The sequence below is a fragment of the Astyanax mexicanus genome, chromosome 15 (assembly GCF_023375975.1).
Source record: "Astyanax mexicanus isolate ESR-SI-001 chromosome 15, AstMex3_surface, whole genome shotgun sequence".
Lineage (NCBI taxonomy): Eukaryota > Metazoa > Chordata > Actinopteri > Characiformes > Acestrorhamphidae > Astyanax > Astyanax mexicanus.
Window position 1 is genome coordinate 1,712,595 of NC_064422.1, and position 23,836 is coordinate 1,736,430.

General features: G+C 42.2%; 1 protein-coding gene across 6 annotated transcripts in view; it reads right to left on the reverse strand.

The window, feature by feature from the left end:
- adam11 (ADAM metallopeptidase domain 11) overlaps positions 1–23,836 on the reverse strand; it is a 174,339-nt gene that overhangs the window by 74,403 nt on the left and 76,100 nt on the right. For 5 of the 6 annotated variants that reach the window (XM_049464714.1, XM_049464713.1, XM_049464715.1 and 2 more), the window contains 3 exons: positions 5,441–5,523; positions 5,249–5,312; positions 111–174 (listed from right to left, as the gene is read on the reverse strand). In XM_049464714.1, coding sequence (XP_049320671.1) covers positions 111–174; positions 5,249–5,312; positions 5,441–5,523 — 211 coding nt within the window. The remainder of the gene's footprint in view (positions 1–110; positions 175–5,248; positions 5,313–5,440; positions 5,524–23,836) is intronic. The other variant, XM_049464717.1, reaches the window with a different exon arrangement.

A 23,836-nucleotide genomic window follows, 5' to 3' on the forward strand; every position in this document is an offset into this window, starting at 1 on the left:
TGTGTGTGTGTGTGAGTGTGTGAGTGTGTGTGTGTGTGTGAGTGTGTGAGTGCGTGTGTGTGTGTGTGTGTTTGTGTGTGTGTGTGTGTGTGTGTGTGTGTGTGTGTTACCTGGACAGTGTGGCGTGGTCAGTCGTATGTTAGGCATCTTGTGAACAATGTGGCCACTCTGAATCTGTACAGATCAGAACAGTCAAAGGCTTGTTAGTCAGAACACACTAAAATAGATACACTGTTTAGATACAGCTATTAATACTTCAGAAATACTGCACAAGGCTCATATTACACACATTTCTCACACCAGTTTAAACATAAGTGACTCCTCAAATGTTTCGGAATTTTAACCTTCATCTAACTGCAAAAACAGTAGGAAAAAATACTTACTCAATATTTCTACCTTAATATTAAAAACCTGTGTTGTCTTTGACCTAAATTTGTATAATCATCTGAAATATTTAAAAATCTCAAACATGAAAAATAAAAAAGGAAACCATGAAGGGGCAAACCTGAACATCATGCAGCTGAGAAAGTTTTGTTTAATTAGCCCTCAAATCTTCAGCATCTGCCTTCAGAGCTGATTTGCTCCTGGGAAACTCAGAAAAATTGGTTGCTGCATGGTTGTGGAGAGACACGCTGAGAGAAGTATATAAAAAATATCTCCCCCGGGTCCTAAGCAGCCTTGATATCGCCCACAGAATACAGTGTTCAATCAATAACCACAAATAAAACACTAAAGTTTTATTACCAGCGAGACAGAATCAGACAGCTGGATAAACTTAAACGTTTTATTTTTTAAACAGGGAATTAGCAGACTCAAATTAAAGAGTTATTTTTTTCTGTAGAGAGGAAAAACAGCGGTTGGGCGGGGGTGGGGTTGTGGGGTGAAGACGACGGGAGCAGCAGGGCGGCGGAGGAAGAAACACAGCGGCGGAGCAAAAAAAGTGTTGCCTCCTGGGTGGCTGTATTCGGAATGGCATACTACATACTACTCGCGTACTAAATCTGCATAAAGCCAGTATGCAGTACGCAGTATGCGACCAAACTGAGGATCTGTAGTGCACTACAGGTACCCGGATGGTGTACTACTCCGCTCCGATTTCGCAGTGTGCATGGGGAGCTGTCTTCGCGGTGTACTGCATCCCAACATGCATTGCGACTGGCTTCTCCAGCTCGCTTTAGAAAAAAACAAGATGGTGGCGAGTGCGAGAGATTTGTAAATTATGGAAATATATATATTTTTAAACTATTTGCTCACCGCTGTCGAGCCCCTCCGCTGCCACGGCCGCGCGTTCTCCGCTGTGTGCTGCCGGAGGGTCAGCAGCATACAGCGAAGGGTCTCAGCAACGGTGAGCCATTACTTTCCTTGATGTAGTAAATAATTCCCTCAGTTTTAATAAATTATTCTGTTATTTTTATAAATAATTCCCTCAGTTTTAATAAATTATTCTGTTATTTTTATAAATAATTCCAATAAATCGTTCTGTTATTTTAATAAATAATTCCCTCAGTTTTAATAAATCGTTCTCTTTATTTAATAAATAATTACAATAAATCGTTCAGTTAATTTAATAAATAATTACCTTTGTTTAATAAATTGTTCTCTTTATTTAATAAATAATTCCCTCAGTTTTAAATATATATTTTTTTAAATAAGGGAATGATTTGAAAACAAATTAATTAAATTGTTTCACTTGTGCAACGTGTCCTTTTTTTATTGTTGAGATTGTGTAAATATGAATGAGAGTTTGTTTAAATGTTTTCTTCTTGTTGGTATTTACATAGATGAAAATAGTAATCTACTAAAATAAATAGGAAAACATATTTAAATATAACTGGAACATACTTGGGTTGTGGGGGCTGCTGCTAAATGTTTATTAGAATTGGGTTAACTGCACTTACACTAAACTCTAAAATAAAAGCAGCAATTGCTGTTCTGGACAGTATGCAGATCTCATTAGTTTTAATAATGAAAAGGTAGGACATTTTTCATGTTCTTTCTGTTTACAACTCACTCTGAGGAATTCAGAGCACTACAGCGCTCTGACTGGTGTGTCACGGGACCGTGTAGGGTACTACAATCAAAAGTGTTGCAGTACAGAGTACTACATACTGGGCAGTGTGTAGTATGCAGTACATACTAGTGCAGTATATGCAGTACGCAGTATAGTAGTATGCCATTCCGAATACAGCCACTCACTGCTCCTCCTGCTCTGCTTTAACTCTCTGACCTGTGCTGAGAGAGTCATCACGTTCCACTCAGCAGCTCCTTCCCCGGCCATATGCTGCTTCACTGCGGGAGCGTTCATGCGGGGCATTCAGCACCATGTACGTTACAGCGGCAGAGCGTCCGTACGCTCTGTTAGCGCACGTACCGAAATATCGCGGTTCATCCGGGTGTATCGAACCGAACTGGCCGAACCGAATGGTTCGATAAAATACCGAGAACCGTTGCATCCCTATTATATAGAATGTTTCAGAGGAATATTCATGAGCGTAGGAAGTGACGTAGCTGTTACTAGGACACTTCCGTTTAGCGGTAAACAGCGTTCAAAACAGTGGACGTAACTTTTTAATTTAACATGAGTGCAAACTTCACCTAATCTGAGAGTCACAAACATTGAAAATCAGCTCAAATTGTTCTTTAAACAAGTAAACTATGGAGGACCAAAAATTACATAAGTATAAATAAATACACATATAAATGTACAAAAATATATAAATAAATAAATGAATAAATTAATGTTGCAGTAAATAAATATATAAATAAATGCACATATAAATGAATAAATAAATAAATATATAAATAAATAAATACATGCACAAATAATTGTATAGGTAAATAAATAAATAAATAAATACATTTCTTATTTATATATTTATTTATTCATTTTTATGTGCATTTACAGTGCCCTCCATAATTATTGGCACCCCTGGTTAAGATGTGTTCTTTAGCTTCTCATAAATTGAGTTTTGTTCAAAATAATATAGGACCACGATGGAAAAAAAAGAGTAAAATACAACCTTTAACTCAAGTGAATTTATTCAGTAGGAAAAAAATCCCACATTAAGAAATAATTATTTAACATCAAATCATGTGTGCCACAATTATTAGCACCCCTGATGTTAATACTTTGTACAACCCCCTTTTGCCAACAAAACAGCACCTAATCTTCTCCTGTAATGTTTCACAAGATGGGAGAATACAGAAAGAGGGATCTTTGACCATTCCTCTTTGCACATTCTCTCTAAATCATCCAACGACCTGGGTCCTCTCCTCTGCACTCTCCTCTTCAGCTCACCCCACAGGTTTTCAATGGGGTTGAGGTCTGGGGACTGAGATGGCCATGGGAGGAGCTTGATTCTGTGTGCGGTGAACCATTTCTGTGTAGATTTGGCCACATGTTTAGGGTCATTATCTTGCTGAAAGACCCAGTGACGACCCATCGTCAGCTTTCGGGCAGAAGCCACCAGATTTTGTTTTAAAATGTCCTGGTATTTTAGAGCATTCATGATGCCATGCACCCTAACAAGGTTCCCAGGGCCTTTAGAAGAGAAACAGGCCCACAGCATCACTGATCCCCCGCCGTATTTCACAGTGGGCATGAGGTGCTTTTCTGCATACTCAGCTCTTGTGTTACGCCAGACCCACTTAGAGCATTTGTTGCCAAAAAGCTCTATCTTTGTTTCATCTGACCAAAGCACACAGTCCCAGTTGAAGTCCCAGTACCGCTTAGCAAACTCCAAGCGTTTGCGTTTATGATTGTGAGTGAGAAATGGTTTCTTCCGTGCATGCCTCCCAAACAGCTTGTTGGCATGTAGATAGCGCCTGATGGTTGTTTTGGAGACTTTGTGACCCCAAGAAGCTACCATTTGTTGCAATTCTGTAACAGTGAGCTTTGGAGAACTTTTTATTTCTCTTATCATCCTCCTCACTGTGCGTGGTGGCAAAATAAACTTGCGTCCTCGTCCAGGCTTGTTTACCACTGTTCCAGTTGTTTTAAACTTCTTAATAATTCCTCTGACAGTAGATATGGACAGGTGTAGGCGAGTAGCGATTTTCTTGTAGCCATTGCCTGACTTGTGAAGGTCAACACACATCTGCCTCACTTGAATGGTATGTTCCTTTGTCTTTCCCATGTTGAAGATAAATGGCCTCTGTGTCACGTCATATTTATACCCCAGGGAAACAGGAAGTTGTGAATTACTAATTAAATGTTCCTACATACTCTGATCAACTTCGTAAACTACTGTAGAAGTGACAGAAATACTTTTATTAAATTTATTTCCTAAGAATTGTTAGGGGTGCCAATAATTGTGGAACAGGTGATTTTATGAAGAATAATTATTTCTTAGTCAGGGATTTTATTTCCCCCTTAAAATTTACTTGAGTTAAAGGTTGGACTTTACTTTTTTTTCCCATCGTGGTCCTATATTATTTTGAACAAAACTCAATTTATGAGAAGCTAAAGAACACATCTTAACCAGGGGTGCCAATAATTATGGAGGGCACTGTATATATGTCAACATTTATTTATTTAAATATTTATTTATTTATACTTATGTCATTTTTGGTGCTCCATAGTAAACACGCCTGCTTTGGTTTTTCACACTGCTGACCTGCCTGCAGTTACAGCGTCCGCTCCCAACGTCTCCCTCCTTCTGATCTATAAATCATGCAGAGTACGTGTTGGACAGCGTTTGACTTGCTACAACCTCACCATACACTATAGTGATGCTTCTCTACTACAGGAACAAATATCCCCAACTTTTCCACTGAGGAAGTAATTATATGCGTCCAAACTGCAGTACGCTTTCACTGCCTCTCTGGTGTAAACACACTCCGTTTCAACAAGGTAGTGATCACATCTGGGTAGGTCATCTCTGGCAAGCGTTTTAAATCAGAGGAAAAAAACTTCTCCTTTTTAAATCCTTATCAAAAGGATCAGGAGAAGAGGTTTGATCACTTTTTACTAATTTCTGACCATATGTTTGCTCTTTTTTCGGGAGACTTGCAAAATATGCGCTCTCATTTTGACAGCTGTATACTTGAAAATAGCGCCACCGGAAGCGTCGAAGGAACAGACATTTTTATTGTTTTCCTCATTGAAACGGTCTATATATAAACCGAGGGTGTCTCGTAGAAAGGGCGAAGCTGCATATTTTTTCGAAACACCTTGGATATCATTAAGATAGAGAGATGGAGATAGATATTAACACTTTAGCAAACAGACCGTTAAACAAGTGCTGACCTGCTTGTCTGAATTCTGGACAGGTTCGATCCCATAGGAGAAGTTTCCATCTGAGAACACTCCCCTTTAAGTACACACACACAAACACAAACAAACACACATATGAGTGCCCATTTTGTGCTTCCCTGTATTGTATACATGTCTAAAGTCTAAACTACTCTTAAATGTATATTAAAAGTATTTAGAGCTTACCACAGACCACTGCAGGTGGAGAGAGCAGCCCAGGAGCCTTTCACTCCCCTGAGAACACCATGATAGTAGCAATGCTCTCCTCCCTACAACAAACAATGTATGAATAATGCATTCATTTTTATGAGATTATAGGTGAGAGCTGTAGAATTAGGGCTACTATATTAACCATAATGGAGCGTCATTAATGCTCCATGTGGCAAGTAACTAATAATAAACAAGGGCTGGATTTTTAATAATACTGCTGAATAATTAAGAGAATTACCAGTGTTGTGCATAAACATTCATTCAACAAGAATATGAGGCGTGTTTTACAGCATGATGCCCCTACAACCACAGTTAAGCATGGTGCTAGCAGTAGAGACGCGAGTGCATATTTGATTTGGTAATGAGCTGAAATATTGTGGAATACCTTCTACGACCATAAAGTTCCCTTAACCAAATGGCAACGTAGTCTTGCAGAGAACAAAAAAAAACTTAACCCGAGATTCCTTTTTAGTACTATGGCTAAAATTACTGACAAATAAAAACAAACGAGCTCTGTTATTCCTGCCGGCAATAATAGTAATTATCTACAATGATAAAATTGAGAATATTAGACTAAGAATTCAGTGTCACTCCAAAAACATAGCTACAGACATTAGGGGTGTGACGAGATCTCGTGGCACGAGATTAAAACATGACGACATTTCTCGTCAAGCTTAAACCTGTCTCACGGGAAAAAAAAACAGTTTAGTGTGGACTTTTTAAGAGGGATCTGGCAACACAGTAGCAGTGAGAGCTCTCAGCAAAAGAGGAAAATTCGGGCATTTGCATTGAACAGAGGTCACTAAGGGGCGGTATAATTATTTATATTTGCCAAAGGCTTGAATAATGAGAGAGAGAAAAGCTATAAACCATTTTTATTACTTTCTGCAAAATCAAAAGTTATACATTTCATTAGTATTTGGTACCACGGTCCTTAAGCTGTATGACTTGAGTCAAAGATTTTGCATATTCTTACACAAGCTTTATATAATAGTTGGCAGGAATTCGGGCTCATTTCTCCTGATAGAACTGTTGTAACTGAGTCGTGTTTGTAGGTCATCTTCACCGGGGTCTGGATTTTGTCCCGGGCCCTGTTCAGAGTTTGGATTATTCCTTTTCAAAAACTTCTCCATTACTGTCCATCTGTCTTGTTCTTCACTACAGCTGCGTCACATCTCCTGTCTCAGAGTATTAAGGCAATTAGCTATCTGCTGCTCCTACTGACAAGGAAGAAAATACATTACTTTATAAACACTGTCACTTGACAATGTGCCAAGTAATAACCAATTAATAAAATTGGGTAATTTTCCATGTCCCTGCTCTGCTCTCTACTACTCTGGTCTGCTGCTGTGCTGCTCTGCTGCTGAAAGCTTGCTCTAATCTTCAGCTTCTACACTTTTCTCTGTTTTCTTCTCTTTTACTCTCTTCACACTTACTAATCCACTTTTAGTCTGCTTCCTCTTTGCTCTAAACACCTATTAATCCACTCTCAGTCTACTTTTATAGACTCTTTCCTCAGGTTTGCTGGATTAGCTGTTTGCTGCTGCAGTTTGTTTGTGTAAGTTTCTAATTTCAACTGAAACAAGGTGAGTGCTTTTTTCTCCATGGCTTCTGCTCAGGTTTACTCCTGTTTAGAGTGTGGCATGTATAGCTTAGATCCCTTATCCACCGATACTGGTAACAATAGTGGTATTTGTACTAAGTGTGAGATAGTTAGCTCCTTGGTGGATAAGGTGAATAAGTTAGAGCTACATGTCCGGGGTTTAATAAGAGATAGACAGCAGGATTCACTGTTAGCAGCCCCGGGTGTCTCAGGGAGAGTTAGTACCTCCTCGACTCCGGCCTTAGAGCCCTCACAGCGGGGCGAATGGGTAACGTCTCGGCGGCATAGTCGAAAGGCTAAGGCTAATGCTACCGCAAAGGCCACAGCCAGCCCACCTAAACACCACGCTCCCCCAGTTCACGTGTCAAACAGGTTTGCCCCGCTCAGTGAAGCACCAACTGAGGAGCCTGTTAAAGGTACTCTGGTGATAGGAGACTCTATCGTCCGACACGTGAAATTAGCTACTCCTTTATGTAAGAAAGCGGCATGTGCCGCCAACCACCAGCAGAGGGCCTAGACACTGCAATGGAAGAGCTGGTGGATCTGGGGCAAAAAACACCAAGTCCCAGAATCCTCAGCAGTAATTAGTGCAAATTAGCTCAGCTGTGAAACACTGCTTAAAAACCCCAGCCAAACCTCAGTTCACAGTCACACCTTTGTAGAGGGGTGACCGGTAACAGTGGGTAAAGAAAAAAGAGATTAGAAAGAAAAGAATCTTAAAAGAAGCCACACAAAAAAAAAGAAAAAGAAAAGAGAAGAAGAAAGATCTCAAAAGATACAAAGGCTCACAAAAGAAAGATCTCAAAAGAAGCCCCCCCCCCAAAAAAAAAGAGAAAAAGATCTTAAAACAAACAAAGGCTCATAAAAAAAAGAGATCTTAAAAGAAGCCACAAAAAAAGAGAGAATATCTCAAAACAAACAAAGGCTCACAAAAAAGAGGAAAAGAGATCTTAAAAGGATTCACATTTCTTTGTTAATTTGATTCAATTTCCTTTATTTGTTTGATTTTCCCGCCGGTTTTCTCCACTGCCACATTTCAGGCCATCTTCCAAAGCCCCTGCACACACACTAAGTAGTGCAGTGGTAGCACATCCGTCTGCAGTCCTAAAGGTTGGGAGTTCAAATCCCAGTTCAAACACTCCATTCCTGATACCATCTACACACGCAGACATACATGTAATAATAAAAATATATATATGAAAACAAAATAAAATAAATAAAAAAATATATATATATACTGAGAGCCGCCGCTCATCCAGCCCCGGCGCTACCGAGAGCCGCCGCTCATCCAGCCCCGGTGCTACCGAGAGCCGCCGCTCCACAAGCCGCCGCGCTTCCGAGAGCCGCCGCACCTCCCGCCACGGCGCTGCCGAGAACTGCCGCACCTCCCGCCACGGCGCTGCCGAGAGCCGCCGCACCTCCCGCCACGGCGCTGCCGAGAACTGCCGCACCTCCCGTCACGGCGCTGCCGAGAGCCGCCGCACCTCCCGCCACGGCGCTGCCGAGAGCCGCCGCTGGGCGAGGCTGGGGGACTAAGGCTGGGAGGTGGGCTGCCATCTCCACGGGCCTCTCTCTGGAGGGGGGGGCCCAAGCGAACGAACTGCATCCCCCGCTCTCCTCACCCAGCCTCTCTTCGTTCGCTCCAGTCACCAGGTCACGCCTCACCTTCGACCCTGGTGGCTGGAAGCTTAGGGGGAGGGACTGTGGCGTGAGGAGGCGGGGGAGTTGTGGGTCCGCCCCACGCCAGAGCGCAAAGCCATGCCTGTCTCAGCTGGCCCGCATGAGGGCTGATTGAGCCGCCAGTTGAGACAGGCATATATACTCAGCCTCAGCCATCATTTGAGAGAACTCTTGACTGGGGAGCTGAGGGCTGAGGCTGCACGGACCTTTAGAACTAAACTAAAGTTCATTCTACAGACTCTAGAGCCCCATTGGGCTGAGCATTATGTTTTGAGTTGTTTTGGGTGTGGTGGAGGGCGTTTAAAAGCCGAATAAAGGTATGTTTTGAGTTTCATTTACTCCCCGTGTCTGTGTTCTCTGTGTGCTTCCTCCTTCCGGGTCACAGTGGTCACGCCCCTAACCCCAGGGGCCTACCACAATATATATATATATATATAAAAAACAACTCTGAAATTGAGTCCACGCCCCCCACTAAACCGTAACACTTTAGGGGCACTTTTGTTTACCGGGAGCCAGAGCACCGGACATTAGTGGCAACCTTATATGTCTGCATATTTTTCCGAAGTACCTTAGTTAGCAATCAGAAACACTATGATAATTTTACTTCTTTTGAGCTTCTTTACACCAGTATAATTAATCCAGTTACAAAAAAGAATGCATTTTCTTTAATTAACATCTACAGACCACCAGGGCCCTATCTAGAATTTTTAAAAGAATTTAGTGATCTTGTCACAGATTTAGCAGTAAGTAATGATAAAGTGATTATAGTTGGAGACTTCAACATTCATTTCGAAAAGTTGGATGATCCATTAAAAAAGGCATTCACATCGATCTTAGACTCAGTTGGTATTATTCAAAATATAACAGGACCTACTCATTACTGTAATCATACTCTGGATTTAGTTTTGACCCTGGGTGTGAGCATAGATAACCCGAATATTCGTTCTCAAACCTCCGCAATTTCAGATCATTACCTTATTTCATTTAAATTACATCTCAGTCATAATATACGTACATCCCCTAGCTACTCTGTAAAACGTTCAATTACGCCTTTTACAGCCCAACAATTTACAGATAAGCTTCCAGACTTATCAACTCTAATATATTCTCCTGTAGACCCAGTAGAACTAGACAAACTAACCGAAGGTTTAGAAAATACCTTTCGCTCTACCTTAGATGTTGTTGCTCCCCTTAAACACAAAATAGAGAGACAGAAAAAGCTCGCACCGTGGTACAATGATCAAACTCGTACCTTAAAGCAGTTAGTACCAAATTTAGAGCGTAAATATCGATCAACTAAACTGGAAGTGTTTCACTCTGCGTGGAAAGACAGTCTTGTTAAATACAGAAAAGAACTTAATAAAGCCCGCTCAGCGTATCTGGCCTCACAGATCGAGATTAATAAAAATAATCCTAGAGTTCTCTTTAGTGTTATTTCCAAATTAACTAAAAACCAGGCAGGTACTGAACCTCAGATTCCAGCCATTCACACCAGCAACGATTTTATGGACTTCTTCAATAGTAAAATTGAAAACATTCGGGATAAAATTAAACAGATAAATATTACATCCTCTCTGTTATCTGGTCTGGCTGATCTAGAACAAAACCCTGTTACTGAAGTTAGGTTGGAAGTCTTTAACCCACTTCCACAGCTAGAACTAGAGAAAATTATCTCCTCTTCAAACAGCACAACCTGCACACTTGATGCTGTTCCCACAAAATTACTAAAACAGGTACTGCCAGATATAATTAAACCTCTGTTAATGATAGTAAACTCATCGCTCGCCCTGGGCCATGTACCCAAAGCCTTTAAAACAGCTGTAATTAAACCTCTGATCAAGAAACCAAATCTTGATCCTACTGTACTGTCTAACTATAGACCTATTTCAAACTTACCCTTTATTTCTAAGATTTTAGAAAAAGCTGTAGCCCAACAACTTTGCTCTTACCTGCAAAGAAACCAGATCTATGAAAAATTTTAAAATTTAGGCCTTATCATAGCACTGAGACAGCTTTAGTTAGAATAACAAACGATCTACTTATAGCCGCCGACCAAGGCTGTGCTTCCCTACTGGTACTTCTGGATCTGAGCGCAGCCTTTGATACAATAGATCATACTCTCCTTTTAGAAAGACTAGAGAACATGGTCGGTGTAACCGGAACTGCCTTAGCGTGGTTTAAATCGTACTTAACCGATCGCTATCAGTTTGTGAGGATAAATGATATGTCTTCCAGTTTTACTAAGGTAAGATATGGAATTCCACAAGGCTCTATATTAGGACCGTTATTATTTACATTATATATGCTCCCACTGGGCAAAGGAGCTCTTCATATCAGCCAAACCTGACGACAAAGTGAGATTAAAGAAAATCGAGGATTGTGTAAAAGATGTGAAATTGTGGATGTTGCGCAACTTCCTCCTATTAAATAGTGATAAAACAGAAGTTCTCCTATTAGGCCCCAAAGCTGCTAGAAATAAATGATCAGACTTAATGCTAAATCTGGCCGACTTCTCCGTCAAACCTTGGAGTTATCATAGATTCAGATCTAGCATTCGATAAACACATATCTAATGTTACTAGAACAGCTTTTCTACACCTCCGTAACATCGCCAAGCTAAGAAATGCCCTATCACTGCATGACGCAGAAAAATTAGTCCATGCCTTCATTACCTCAAGGCTAGATTATTGTAATGCGCTACTGTCTGGATGTTCCGGCAGTAACTTAAATAAACTTCATCTAGTTCAAAATGCTGCAGCCAGGGTCCTTACTAAAACGAGAAAATTTGACCATATTAGTCCAGTACTATCAGCACTGCACTGGCTTCCAGTCAAATTCCGCATAGACTATAAAATTCTCCTGTTAACGTATAAAGCCCTACACGGGCTCGCTCCTGAGTATTTACAAGACCTCATCTCCTGTTATGAACCACCGCGATTACTTAGATCTCAGGGTGCTGGTTTCTTAGTAGTTCCTAAAATTCAGAGGAGCTCTGCAGGAGGAAGAGCTTTCTCTTATAAAGCGCCTCAACTCTGGAATAATCTCCCTGAATATGTTCGGGACTCAGACACAGTGTCAATCTTTAAGTCTAGACTGAAAACTTACTTGTTTAGTTTAGCTTTTGGTAATTAATGTTTTTCCCTTTAGATAAGGCTGCAGATTCAGGCGTTCATGGACAGAGGAAATTGTGGTAAACTGAGATGCTGGTGCTGTTGTTCTCCCACTGCACACGGTCACTCAGGTTTGTGGACGGTGGAGTGGGTGGATTCTGGTGTTTCAGGGAGCCTCCATGTCTATGTTACCTTCTGGCTCTGTCCCTTTAGTTAGGCTGTTTTATTCAGTTCTGCCGGAGTCATTAGCCACACTCTGATAATGTTTTATATTCTCAGTTTTACATAAATCCAGTCAAAACTAATTCCATCTCTCTGCCTTCCTCCGAGTTACTGACTGCCCACCTGTCTGACCCCCGATACCGATGTTGGACCCTCAGGCTCTCGCGTCTCCTGTCCGGCCAGACTGATGGAAGTTTCTGAAGTCAGCTCTTCTCCATCCACCACCACAGATCAGCTGCTCATCGACCATCTTACTCTCCACTACTGATTACATCCAAGCCATTAGTGGCGCTGTTACACTCCTGAATATATAAAACCTATGTGGATGTATAAAAGACTTTTTAAATTTTAATTTAAAAGCTGTTTGATCAGTGGTAGGATGGTCCCCCCTTAAATGTGAGTCTTGGTCCTCCCAAGGTTTCTTCCTCCTCCTGCAGCTCTGAGGGAGTTTTTCCTTGCCTCCGCGCTCATTGGGGGTTACTCACACCTTACAATATCTCACGGCACACTGGTGTGCCGCGGCAAAGTGGTTAAACACTTTTCTAAACCCAGCCACATTCACCATTTGTGGATTCCCAAACCTTTAGAAATGGCTTTATAACCTTTTCCAGACTGATAGATCTCAATTACCTTCTTTCTAATTTGTTCATGAATTTCTTTGGATATTGGCATGATGTCTAGCTTTTGAATATTTTATGGTCTACTTCGCTTTAACAGGCAGGTCTTTTTTAAGTGATTGATGGAGAGCAGCAGTAATCAAACACTTTTTCACAACCCTGTAAATCTCTCAATGATCTGGCCCTGCTTTTTCTGGAGGAACTTATGCCTTACAACCCACCATGTACACTCTGCTCCCATTATTATTAATCCCACATATTAGAAAACACAACGCAGAAGAGAGAGCTTTATTTTATAAACAACCTTCCTGTTAATATGCGGGACTCTGCTTTAAATCTAGACTCAAAACATTTCTCTCTGAACAAGGTTTTGGATCATTTTTCATTATGTTTTTCTGCAGATGTTGCCTGCTGCCATATTACTACTGTCCTGTAACTTCTCCTAACACCACTGTTCAGGAATTTTATCATTATTGGTCACACACCAAATATAAACCCTGTCCAAATCATTATCATTCTCTCTCCCCCCATGTCCTGAGCTGCTGCCGCAAGGTGTATATTGGTGGTCCCAGTCCCTGTGCTCTTGTAACTGTCCCACTGCTCAGCACAATTAAACTGTCTGGAAGTGTCTATTCGTGGTTTAAGTTGCCTACACACTGCACGCAGTATACTGCATTGCTTTCTGCTCAGCTCGTCGCCCTGCTAAATGCTGGCCAGTTGTGGTTGCGTTGTGCTACGGGTGAGGCCGAGCATCTCCTACTGATAAAAGGCGGGCTTTTTTAAAACCAGTCACCTCTATGACCAGAGTTTTGTAGTTTTGAGTCTCCACAGCATCTGTAAATCTGTATTTCTCTACCACCGTCAGAATAAATCTCTGAGTCTGTTCTTCCTCCTGTTATCTCTACATGAGTGTAGAGAAGTCTCTTGTCCGTGTTTTTATATTGTTTGGACTACAGTTTTTTTCAGTTTGCATGAGTTCATGTCATGCTTTTTCTGCTGCGGTACCGCTTGCTGCAAGGTCAAAGTTGAACCATTTTGAACTTTGGCCGCGGTGAGTGCTAGCGCAGTGGATGCGTGGTAAAGCACCACTCTGCGGAAGCGCCAAACCGATCTGACGCTGTAGAAACATTTAAATCCAATAGGGTTCAGCGTACCACGCCACGCCTACCACGTGCAGTGTAAGCACATTTAGAAGCTGATGCCACCTCTTCACCAGCAGGCCCAGCTCTGCTTTCCAGCCACTACTCCAAACCTGCCTATGCACTTCTCATACAGGATGTCTCCAACATAGTTCAGCTTGGTTTCCACCTGGCCATGCAGTGGGTGCTCTAGGAGGCTTTTGGCCATTTGATTGGCTGCTTTCGCACAGGCTCTTTCCTTCTCTGTCCATTGGCCTGGTGTCTGGTAATTGGGAATTGTTGGTGTGATGCTTGTTGGTTTTCTTGGGGTGTTTTAATAAGTCTCTACCAAGGGCCCTCCTGCTTCCTCTGCCTGCCTTCCCTCAGCATTGTTGGAACCCTCAGCAAATACTTAAAAAGCTGGCAACTCAACAAGGCTGAGTAGTTAGGCTGAGGCTGAGCAAAGACAGAGCCAGGCCAAAAGTAAAGGGTTTCTAGGTTCAGTCCTATCACAAAGGTACTATTATGTGGATAGTGTTGAGACTGTATGTGTACCCTGCCTCAATCTAAATGAACTCTGCTCTGATTCTACTAATCAATGCTTTTAGCTTTTAGCTGCATACTGCAATCAAACTAATACGTTATAATAATCATACAAATATGGTTTTGACAAACATAACCACTTACTGTCTCTCAGAAATATGTATCGGAGCGCATCACTCTAACACACCATGATGCTCAAACACCAGATGGTCACATTCTCTCTCTCTCTCTCTCACACACACACACACAAACACACACACACACACACACACACACACACACACACACACACACACACACAGGTGGTTGTACTGTGAAACAGTGTCAGTGGTGTGAGCAGCTACAGCTGGTGTGTGAGAACAGGTTCATCTTTCAGAAATCAGATTCACTTGATTCAGTCCCACCCAACCATTAGGAGTGATGAGTCCAGAACCATGTACCATTAGTCATGTTCTCAACATCACCTATAAATGCTGATCCTATTTAAAAAGATGTTCTGTAGAATTAGAACTTAGCTTATTAAAGCTAATTTGAAACAATATTTATCTGTAGTAATGTTGAATAATTACAAAAAAGGATAAGTCTCTGTCATTACAGCAAATCCAGAATATTTAGAATATCTTACTGCTAAACAATTAACATGTTATTTACTGCCATCTAATGAATGTTCTAAAATGATATGAACATGCTAGATTTAATTACAGGGCAATGACCACATCACATAAGAAATTGAAGACCCAGCCCTGGAGACCTCTGATTTTGGCACTTAACTTGCCACAGCAGGTGTGAAGGTTGAGTCGTTTGAGGATTGAGAAGGATTTTTTCAGATCATCAAACAAATTTATTATTTGTCAAAGACAACACAAGTAACTCCCAAGTAAAAAATAACTAAACTTTGGTTAATCACATCTGAACTTAATTTCTCTAGCCACATCCAGACCTAATTACTTCCAAACCTCTTCTAGGTAGACACCATGTCAATATCTAAAGAATTTCAGGAACAAATGAGTAAGAAAGTATGAGTTCTATTAGTCTGGAAAAAAGATATGTAAAAAAAAAAGGATGTACAGTGTGTCACAAAAGCGAGTACACCCCTCACATTTCTGCAGATATTTCAGCATATCTTATCATGGGACAATACTGACAAAATGATACTTTAACACAATGAAAAGTAGTCTGTGTGCAGCTTATATAACTCTTCCTTCAAAATAACTCAATATACAGCCATTAATGTATATACCACCGGCAAAAAAAGTGAATACACCCCTTACTGAAAGTTCCTGAAGTGTCAATATTTTGCGTGGCCACCATTATTTTCCAGAACTTGCTTAACTCTCCCGGGCATGGAGTTTACCAGAGCTTCACAGGTTACCACTGGAATGCTTTTCCACTCCTTCATGACGATCATCACTGAGCAGTGGATATTTGAGACACCTTCCGCTTGAGGATGCTCCAAATATGTTCTATTAAGTTTAGGTCTGGCGACATGGTTGGCCCGTCCATCACCTTTACCCTCAGCCTCTTCAATAAAGCAGTGGTTGTCTTAGAGGTGTGTTTGGGGTCACCATCATGCTGAAACACCGACCTGCAACCCCTTTTCTGGAGGAAGGGGATCATGCTCTGCTTCAGTATTTCACAGTCTATATTGAAGTTCATGTTTCCCTCAAAATGTCCCCCCCCCCATATTTATATCCTAAGGATATTTTTAGTGTAAATATGCAGGACAGCGAGGAAAATCGTGTTTATTCCCATAAAGAACTGCTGGCCATTCGACCCGTGGGGCGTGGGGGCATTGTCCAAACAATACCGGGGGAACTGAGGAGGAATTACAGAGGCTGCAGTGCCGGAGCAAAGCTAAAGGCTAAGAAGACAGAGAAGCGGTGGCGGTACCTCTGTTCCGTCAGTGGTTATGGGGAATGTAAACCCACTGACCAACAAAACCGGCGAGCTAGCCTGTCTGGTGAAGAATCAGAAGTTCTACAGGGAGTGTAGCGTGCAGTGTTTTCTGACATAGCATCCTGACATGCTGGATGCTAACGTGGAGCTACCCGGCTTCTCTACAGTGAGGACGGACAGGGACCCAGCGCTATGCGGGAAGTGGAAAGGTGGGGGGCTTGCGCTTTTCATCAACACCAGATGGTGCAACCCTGGACATGTGAACGTGAAGGAAGTGATCTGCTGTCGGGATATTGAACTGTTAGGGGTGAGTCTCCGACCTTAGAGCGGACGTGCAGGCAGCGTGTAACGTCATCCACTTCACCGTCGCAGCGCTGCAGACACAGCACCCGGCCGCCTTCTACGTGATTACTGGTGATTTTAATCACGTTTCACTGGACTTTACCCTGCCTGCCTTTTTCCAGCTTGTGGACTTTGCCACCAGGAAAAACAGGACCATAGACCTGCTGTATGCTAGTGTGAGAGATGCATACAGGGCTATTCCACTACCACCGCTGGGGAAATCAGATCACAACCTGGTCTTCCTGCAGCCTCAGCACAAACCACTGGTACTGAGGCAGCCCACTACCACACGCTCATTCAGAGTCTGGTCTCCTGAAGCAGAGGAAGCCCTCAGGGACTGCTATGACACCACTGACTGGAGCGTGCTGCTGCACCCACATGGAGAGGACATGAGGGGGTGACTCACTGTGTTACAGACTACTTGAATTTCTGTATGGATGTTGCTGTTCCCACAAAGACGGTACGCTGCTTTCCGAACAACAAACCCTGAATTACCAGCACCGTCAAGGACCTCCTCAACCAAAAGAAGAGGGCGTTCAAAGATGGAAACCTGGTAGAGCTGAAGTGCGTACAGGGGGAACTCAAGGTACGTCTTAAAGAAGCCAATGGGGTCTTACAGGAAAAAGGTGGAAAGAAAGCTGCAAGATAACAACATGAAGGAAGTCTGGGGTGCGATGAAAACCATCACTGGGTGCAAGAACAACAACGGCAAACCAGTAGATGGGGGTGTGGAGAGAGCAAACCAGTTTAACAACTTTTACAACAGGTTTGACTGTCCTGCTCCTGCTGCCCCCTCCTCCTACCCTCCTGCAGCTTCACCATCATCACCATCATCTCCATCTCCACCATCATCACCATCTCCATCACCTTTAACTCCAACTTCACCATCTTCATCACCACATTACCCTCTGCTCCATCTTCATCACGACCACCCTCACCTCCATCATCATCTTCATCACCATCAGCACCATCACCCTCACCTCCACCATCTTCATCATCACCACCATCAACACTATCAGCTGGCAGACAAATCAGCTACTCCAGTCCACCATCCTTTACTGCAGACCAAGTCAGGAGAGAGCTGAGCAGACTTCACCCCAGGAAGGCAGCTGGCCCGGACAGAGTGTGCCCCAGAATGATCAAGGCATGTGCTGTTCAACTGGGTGAGCCCCTCCAACATGTGTTTAACCTGAGTCTGCGTCTAGGGAGGGTTCCTGCCATGTGGAAGTCAACCTGCCTCGTTCAAGTTCTCAAGAAGGCACACCCGAAGGAGCTGAATGACTACAGGCCGGTTGCTTTGAAATCTCAAATGATGAAGACCATGGAGCGACTGCTGCTGGACCACCTTAGACCTCAGGTCTACCATGCCCACTGCAGTTTGCGTACCGGGAAAAGGTGGGAGTGGAAGACGCCATCCTCTATCTTTAGCACAGAGCTCACTCTCATCTGGACAAGGGGGGAGGTGCAGTGGGGGTCATGTTCTTTGACTTCTCCAGTGCCTTCAACACCATCCAGCCCCTACTACTGAGAGACAAGCTGATTAAGATGGAGGTGGACATGCACCTGGTCACCTGGATCACTGACTACCTTACTGGGAGACTACAACATGTCATGCCACATGCAGAAGTTCTCTGCCGACACTGCAATTGTGGGGGTGTGCGTGATCGTGATAAGAGGAAGTACAGGACCCTGGTTGAGGAATTTGTGGTGTGGTGCAAGATGAACCATCTGCAGCTGAACATCTCCAAAAACAAGGAGATGTGCATAGACTTCAGGAGGTCCAGGCTCTCTGCACAGCAGCCAATCTCCATCGAGGAGGTTGAGGTGGAGGTGGTCAAATCCTACAGATACCTTGGTGTGCACCTGGACGATAGGCTGGACTGGTCAGTGAACAGGGACTCCTTCTACAGGAAGGCCCAGAGCAGACTGTACTGCCTCAGAAGTCTTGGGTCTTTCAACATCTGCCAGAAACTCCTGCTGATGTTCTACCAGTCTGTGGTAGCCAGTGTCCTCTTTCACGCTGTAGTGTGTTGGGGAGGCAGCATCAGCAAGAGGGACGCTGGACGACTGAACAGGCTGGTGAGGAAAGCTGGTTCTGTGCTGGGGAGAGCTGGAGTCCTTGGCAGTGAGGAGAGCCCTCAGCAAGCTGCTGAACATCATGGACAATGTTCACCACCCTCTGCACAGCACCATCACCAGGCAGAGGAGCTCATCCAGCAGCAGACTGCTGTCCCAGTCCTGCTCCACAGATTCCGAAAGTCCGAAAGACTGTGACACTTTTTCATTCTGGCAATTCTGGCCACACCATGGACGCACCCTCAGCTATGGACACACTCTCAGTCTTGCTGATGCCTATAACACTATTTTTATAGTTCTACCCTATTTTGCACTAGTAGTTCATTCACTAGTTCATTCATCTACTGTTTACGTATCTTTTGCACTGCTAAATTTAAATTATTATATAACTGTGTATTTGCACTTTCTATATGGCTGACATCAGTTATCCTCACTTTATGCACATCAACTGGTGTTTACTGTCTATTGTGTTCAACTTCACTACCTCCATTCTCCATTACACACACACACTAAAGACTGTACGTTTACACTGTACATTTTTATTTTTTATTTTATTGTATTTATATGTATCATTATATTCTATCCTTTGTAACTTTGTGTATTATACCTGCTGCTGGATGTCTAGAATTTCCCCTCTGGGATCAATAAAGTATCTATCTCTAATCCATGTCCTTTGTTGACATGTCTTCAGCAGACTGTTTGCTGGCTTTCTTGTGCACAGATTTCAGAAGAGGCTCCCATCTGGGGTGACAGCCATGCAGACCAATTTGATGTAGTGAGCGGCATATGGACTAAGCACTGACAGGCTAACCCCCCGCCTCTTCAATCATTGCAGCAATGCTGACAGGCTGCAATTGTACATGATGCTGAGCACGTGCATTTAGCTTCCATGGACGACCAACGCGAGGTCTGTTCTGAGTGGAATATGCTCTTTTAAAATGCTGGATGATCTGCAGCTCAGTTTAAGGGTGCTAGCAGTCTTCCTGTAGCCTTCCTGTAGCCTTGCATGTAGCGCAAAAAATCGCCTTTTAAGATCCTCAGAAAGTCATTTTGCCATGAGAGATTGTGAGAATGGTGCTACATAATTAAACACACCTGCTCCCTATGCACAACTAAAACCTAGTAAAACTAATGAGTCCTACGTGTTGTCCCACGAAAAGATATACTTGAATATCAGTCGAAATGTGAGGGGTGTAATCATTTCTGTGATACACTGTATGCTACTGTGTTCAAGGAAAGAGGTAGCTGAGAAGTGTCCAACAGATCCACACTACAGACTTGAATGCATATAATAAAATTTTTATACAATGGTATATAATGGTATAATGACAAATAGTATTAATAATAAGCAAAAGAAAAAAAATCCTACAAACTGCAGAGATAAACAAACAAATAATGATGCAGACCAGATGGAAGATGAGCCTGAGGGAAAAGTACACCTGGAGAAGTTTGGCTGGACAAAAACACAGCTAGGCCTTCAAACAGTCCTCAGTCCAAGTGTTACGTGTCTGCATGTTCGTCTCTCTCTTTCTCGCTCGCACGCTTGCTCGCTCTCTCTCTCTCCCTCTCTCCCTGTCTCTCTCTCTATAGGTTGCACATCCTGTCAATCATCATTGAGCATGCTGCCGGCTAACCAATTGAGTGGAGACTGAGGCGGGGCTTCCAGTATAAAAGCTGCGTGAAGGAGCTGCGCGGCAGCCTGCCGGCTCACATACTGACCACTCGTTTGCACACTCCGTTTTTATTGTGGTTGCACTCTGTTTTATTGTGGCTGTTATGCACTTTTTTTACTGCTTTTGTCAGAAACTAGTCGAGGTCTTGCTTCTCTGTGTTACTGAAGTAGTGCTTTATTCAAAAGCTCTGTTTTGGTTCAGTCCTGAATTTTATATCTTTCTCCCCCTCAGATTGAGAACAGGTTAGACTGTGCGCGCACCTTCATTCCACCACGTAGGTAATTCATTGTATAAACACATTAGATTAAAAGGGCGGGTACCAACATATGTATTTTTTGTTTTATTAGACTAGTGTAACTAGACAGGTTTTGCTTGTTTATTCCTTTTCTTTTGGGTAGTTAGGCTTGTCTCTTAAAAGAGCTTAGTGTGATTTTTGTTTTGTTCTGTTCTTTTCTTTGGTACCGTTCATCTTCTCTTTCTGAGGTGAGGTTAATCCAAATCATGTCTGTCTCTGATGTTTCCCCTGTTTGTTGCTGCATAACTATAAAGTAAAGAAAAGCCTAAATAAATCTAATTACTTGTTCTGCTTTAAGCTGCCTGCTCTCCAGTCAATTCACTCCTTAGAAACCAGTTTCAAGTTCCACCTTAAGCGATCCATATCTTAATAATGTTACTGGTTCCGCTCTACACCCCTAGACCATGGCCTATTAAGTAGTGGGAACGTAACACCAAGACACCCAGTCCAAGCACATTAAGAACCTCCTTCTGCACAAGAAGGTAAAAATAAGTCCCCAACCACCATGCTGCTAGCATTAGCATTCTAGCATTTCAACATTAGCATGTTAGCATAATGAATCCAACATAAAGCACATAAGCATTCTAGGCTTAACTTTAACATAGCATTAGCATACCTTAGCATTAGCATAGTATTAGCATGTTAGAAATAGCATACTTAAAATCAACATAAAGCTCATATACATTCTAGCAACATTTGCTTCTTAGCATAGCATTAGCTTCTTAGCATAGTACAGCATAGCATATCATATCATAAGCAAAGTGACCCATAATACTTACAATGAGCATGAAACAATAGCTTCCCAAAAACAGGTTACCAAACAAAGAGCTGAGCAAAAAGGCTTGTCAAATTAGCTAAAAAGTTTTTTGATGAAAGTTAAACGTTTTGGAAGGTGTACATCTTGAGTAAAAATAACACTGCATTTCAGAAAAAGAACATCATTTCTACAGTAAAACATGGTAGTGGTAGTGTGATGGTCTGGGGCTGTTTTGCTGCTTCAGGACCCGGAAGACTTATTAATAAATGGAAAAAAATGGGACCATGAAGGTCCAAACCAAAATATCCTGAAGGAGAATATCCAGCCATCTGTTCGTGACCTCATGCTGAAACGAACTTGAGTTCTGCAGCAGGACAATAATCAATGACCCAAAACACACCAGCAAGTCCACCTCTGAATGGCTGAAGAAAAACAAAGCGAAGAGTTTGGAGTGGTCTAGTCAAAGTCCTCACCTGAATCTTATTGAGATGCTGTGGCATGACCTTAAGTGGTTTATGGTATATTTATATTGTGGCAGATTTACAACAATTCTGTAAAGAAGAGTGAAACAGAAATCCTCCAGAGCGCTGTGAAAGACTCAAGTTCAATGTGCAAGTTACCACAAACATTTGTAGGGCTGGCCCGAATAGCGTTTTTTGAGCTCCGGATATTCGGCACTGATTCGAAGTGAATATTCGAATATTCGTTTTTAAAAAAAGAGGTAAAAAAAAAAAAAAAAAAAAAAAGCAAATCACGGCCCCTTTAATCCACTGAAAAATGTTCAATTTGCTCTGACCGACGAGACATATTCACCCCGGATTTTTGTGTTTTCACCCCATATTTTTTCTGTGTTTTTAGCCCAGATTTCTTTGTGTTTTCATCCCGGAATTTCTGCTGCCCCACACGCGGCTTATCCACTGCGTAAGCAGGCTAGGAGGCTGCTGCTGCAAGGTTTCTCCGCTGCGCAAGCCAGCCCAGTAAATTGCTGTTTGTGTTTTCACACTTAGGCTATTTGCTTAAAAAAACAAACAAAAAAAACGTTTGTTCAGGAAGTATTTTATATTCTTAAACATTGTTGATTATATTAGAGGACAGTCATTGTAAACTGTACTTGGTCTATTTCGGTTAAAGGATTGTGCAGGGCATATTACTGATTTTGTATTTTTGCACTTGGGCTATAAGCTCAATATTAAATATTTCGTTTGTTTAGAAATTATTTTATATTTTTAAACCATTTTAAATTATATTAGATAAGAGGAAATTCGTTCAGACATCATTTTTGTAGGCCAGGCTTTTGTAACCGATTTAGCCCCTACTGTTGCCACATTACCCCTTACGTTTTATTATATAAATCAGTTTCGAAGAGCCTGCATTTTTTTTATCATGTATAATAGAGGTCTGCGCGAGACTGATTTTTAAACCCACTCTTCCACGCTCCCGCATTTCTGTCTCGTCGCTCTGCAAAAAAATTGCTTCTTTTAATCCCGCGCCCGCCCGCCACATACACATTTCTGCCGCTCCCGCCCCACGTTCCTAATATAAATTAAATAAACTACATTTAATGCTTCAAATTTACTTATATATTTATTAAAACAGCAGCGCTGAATAGTGCGGTCCCGTTCCTTACCCCAGTCCAAACACCATCGGTGTGTGCGTGTGTGTGTCGGTCCATCCTGCGCGTTGAGAGTTTTCTTTAGGTTTTTTTTTTTTACAATTATTACAGTTTTCTTAACTATTTATTAATTTGCTCCCGCATCGTCTGGATTAAACTCCCGCTCCAGCCAATAACAGTTCAGTTCTGTCCCGTGCGCAAGATATTCTGACGGGACCCGCGAGAACAGAAGTGGTTAGAGTGAGGTGGAACTCTGGAAAGGAGAAAAAAAACGAATATCCGAATACCAAAATTAAAAACCGAATACCTACTCAACGAACGAATATCCGAATACCCGAATATTCGGGTCCAGCCCTAAACATTTGATGGCAGTTGTTGCTGCTAAGGGTGGAACTCCCAGTTTTAAGGTTTAGGGAACAAACACTTTTTCACACAGGGCCATTTGCTGTAGGTTTTAACAGCATTTTGTGTTTACTTGTGTTGTCAGTGACTAATGTTTACATTAGTCTGATGATCAAACACATTTAAACACTTTTTTACACCACTGTAAATGTTGACATACTTTTCTCTGACTCTGTGATGATTTAAATTGTTGCATTAGTTTCTGATACCTGCTGATAGTCATAGCAACAGCGTGTACAATCTGAGAGTCCCTGGTGGAAGGGGTGGGCAGATTCCCAGAATCCTTTGCTTCTACCAAGTTGACAATTTCTGAAGTACATTGTGTAGATAAAAGGACATTGGTGTCATTTGGACATGGACAGGAGAACCACATTACCACATTTAAAAAAAGAACTGTGAAGAACATTTTAAAGCTCTAAAGAACCT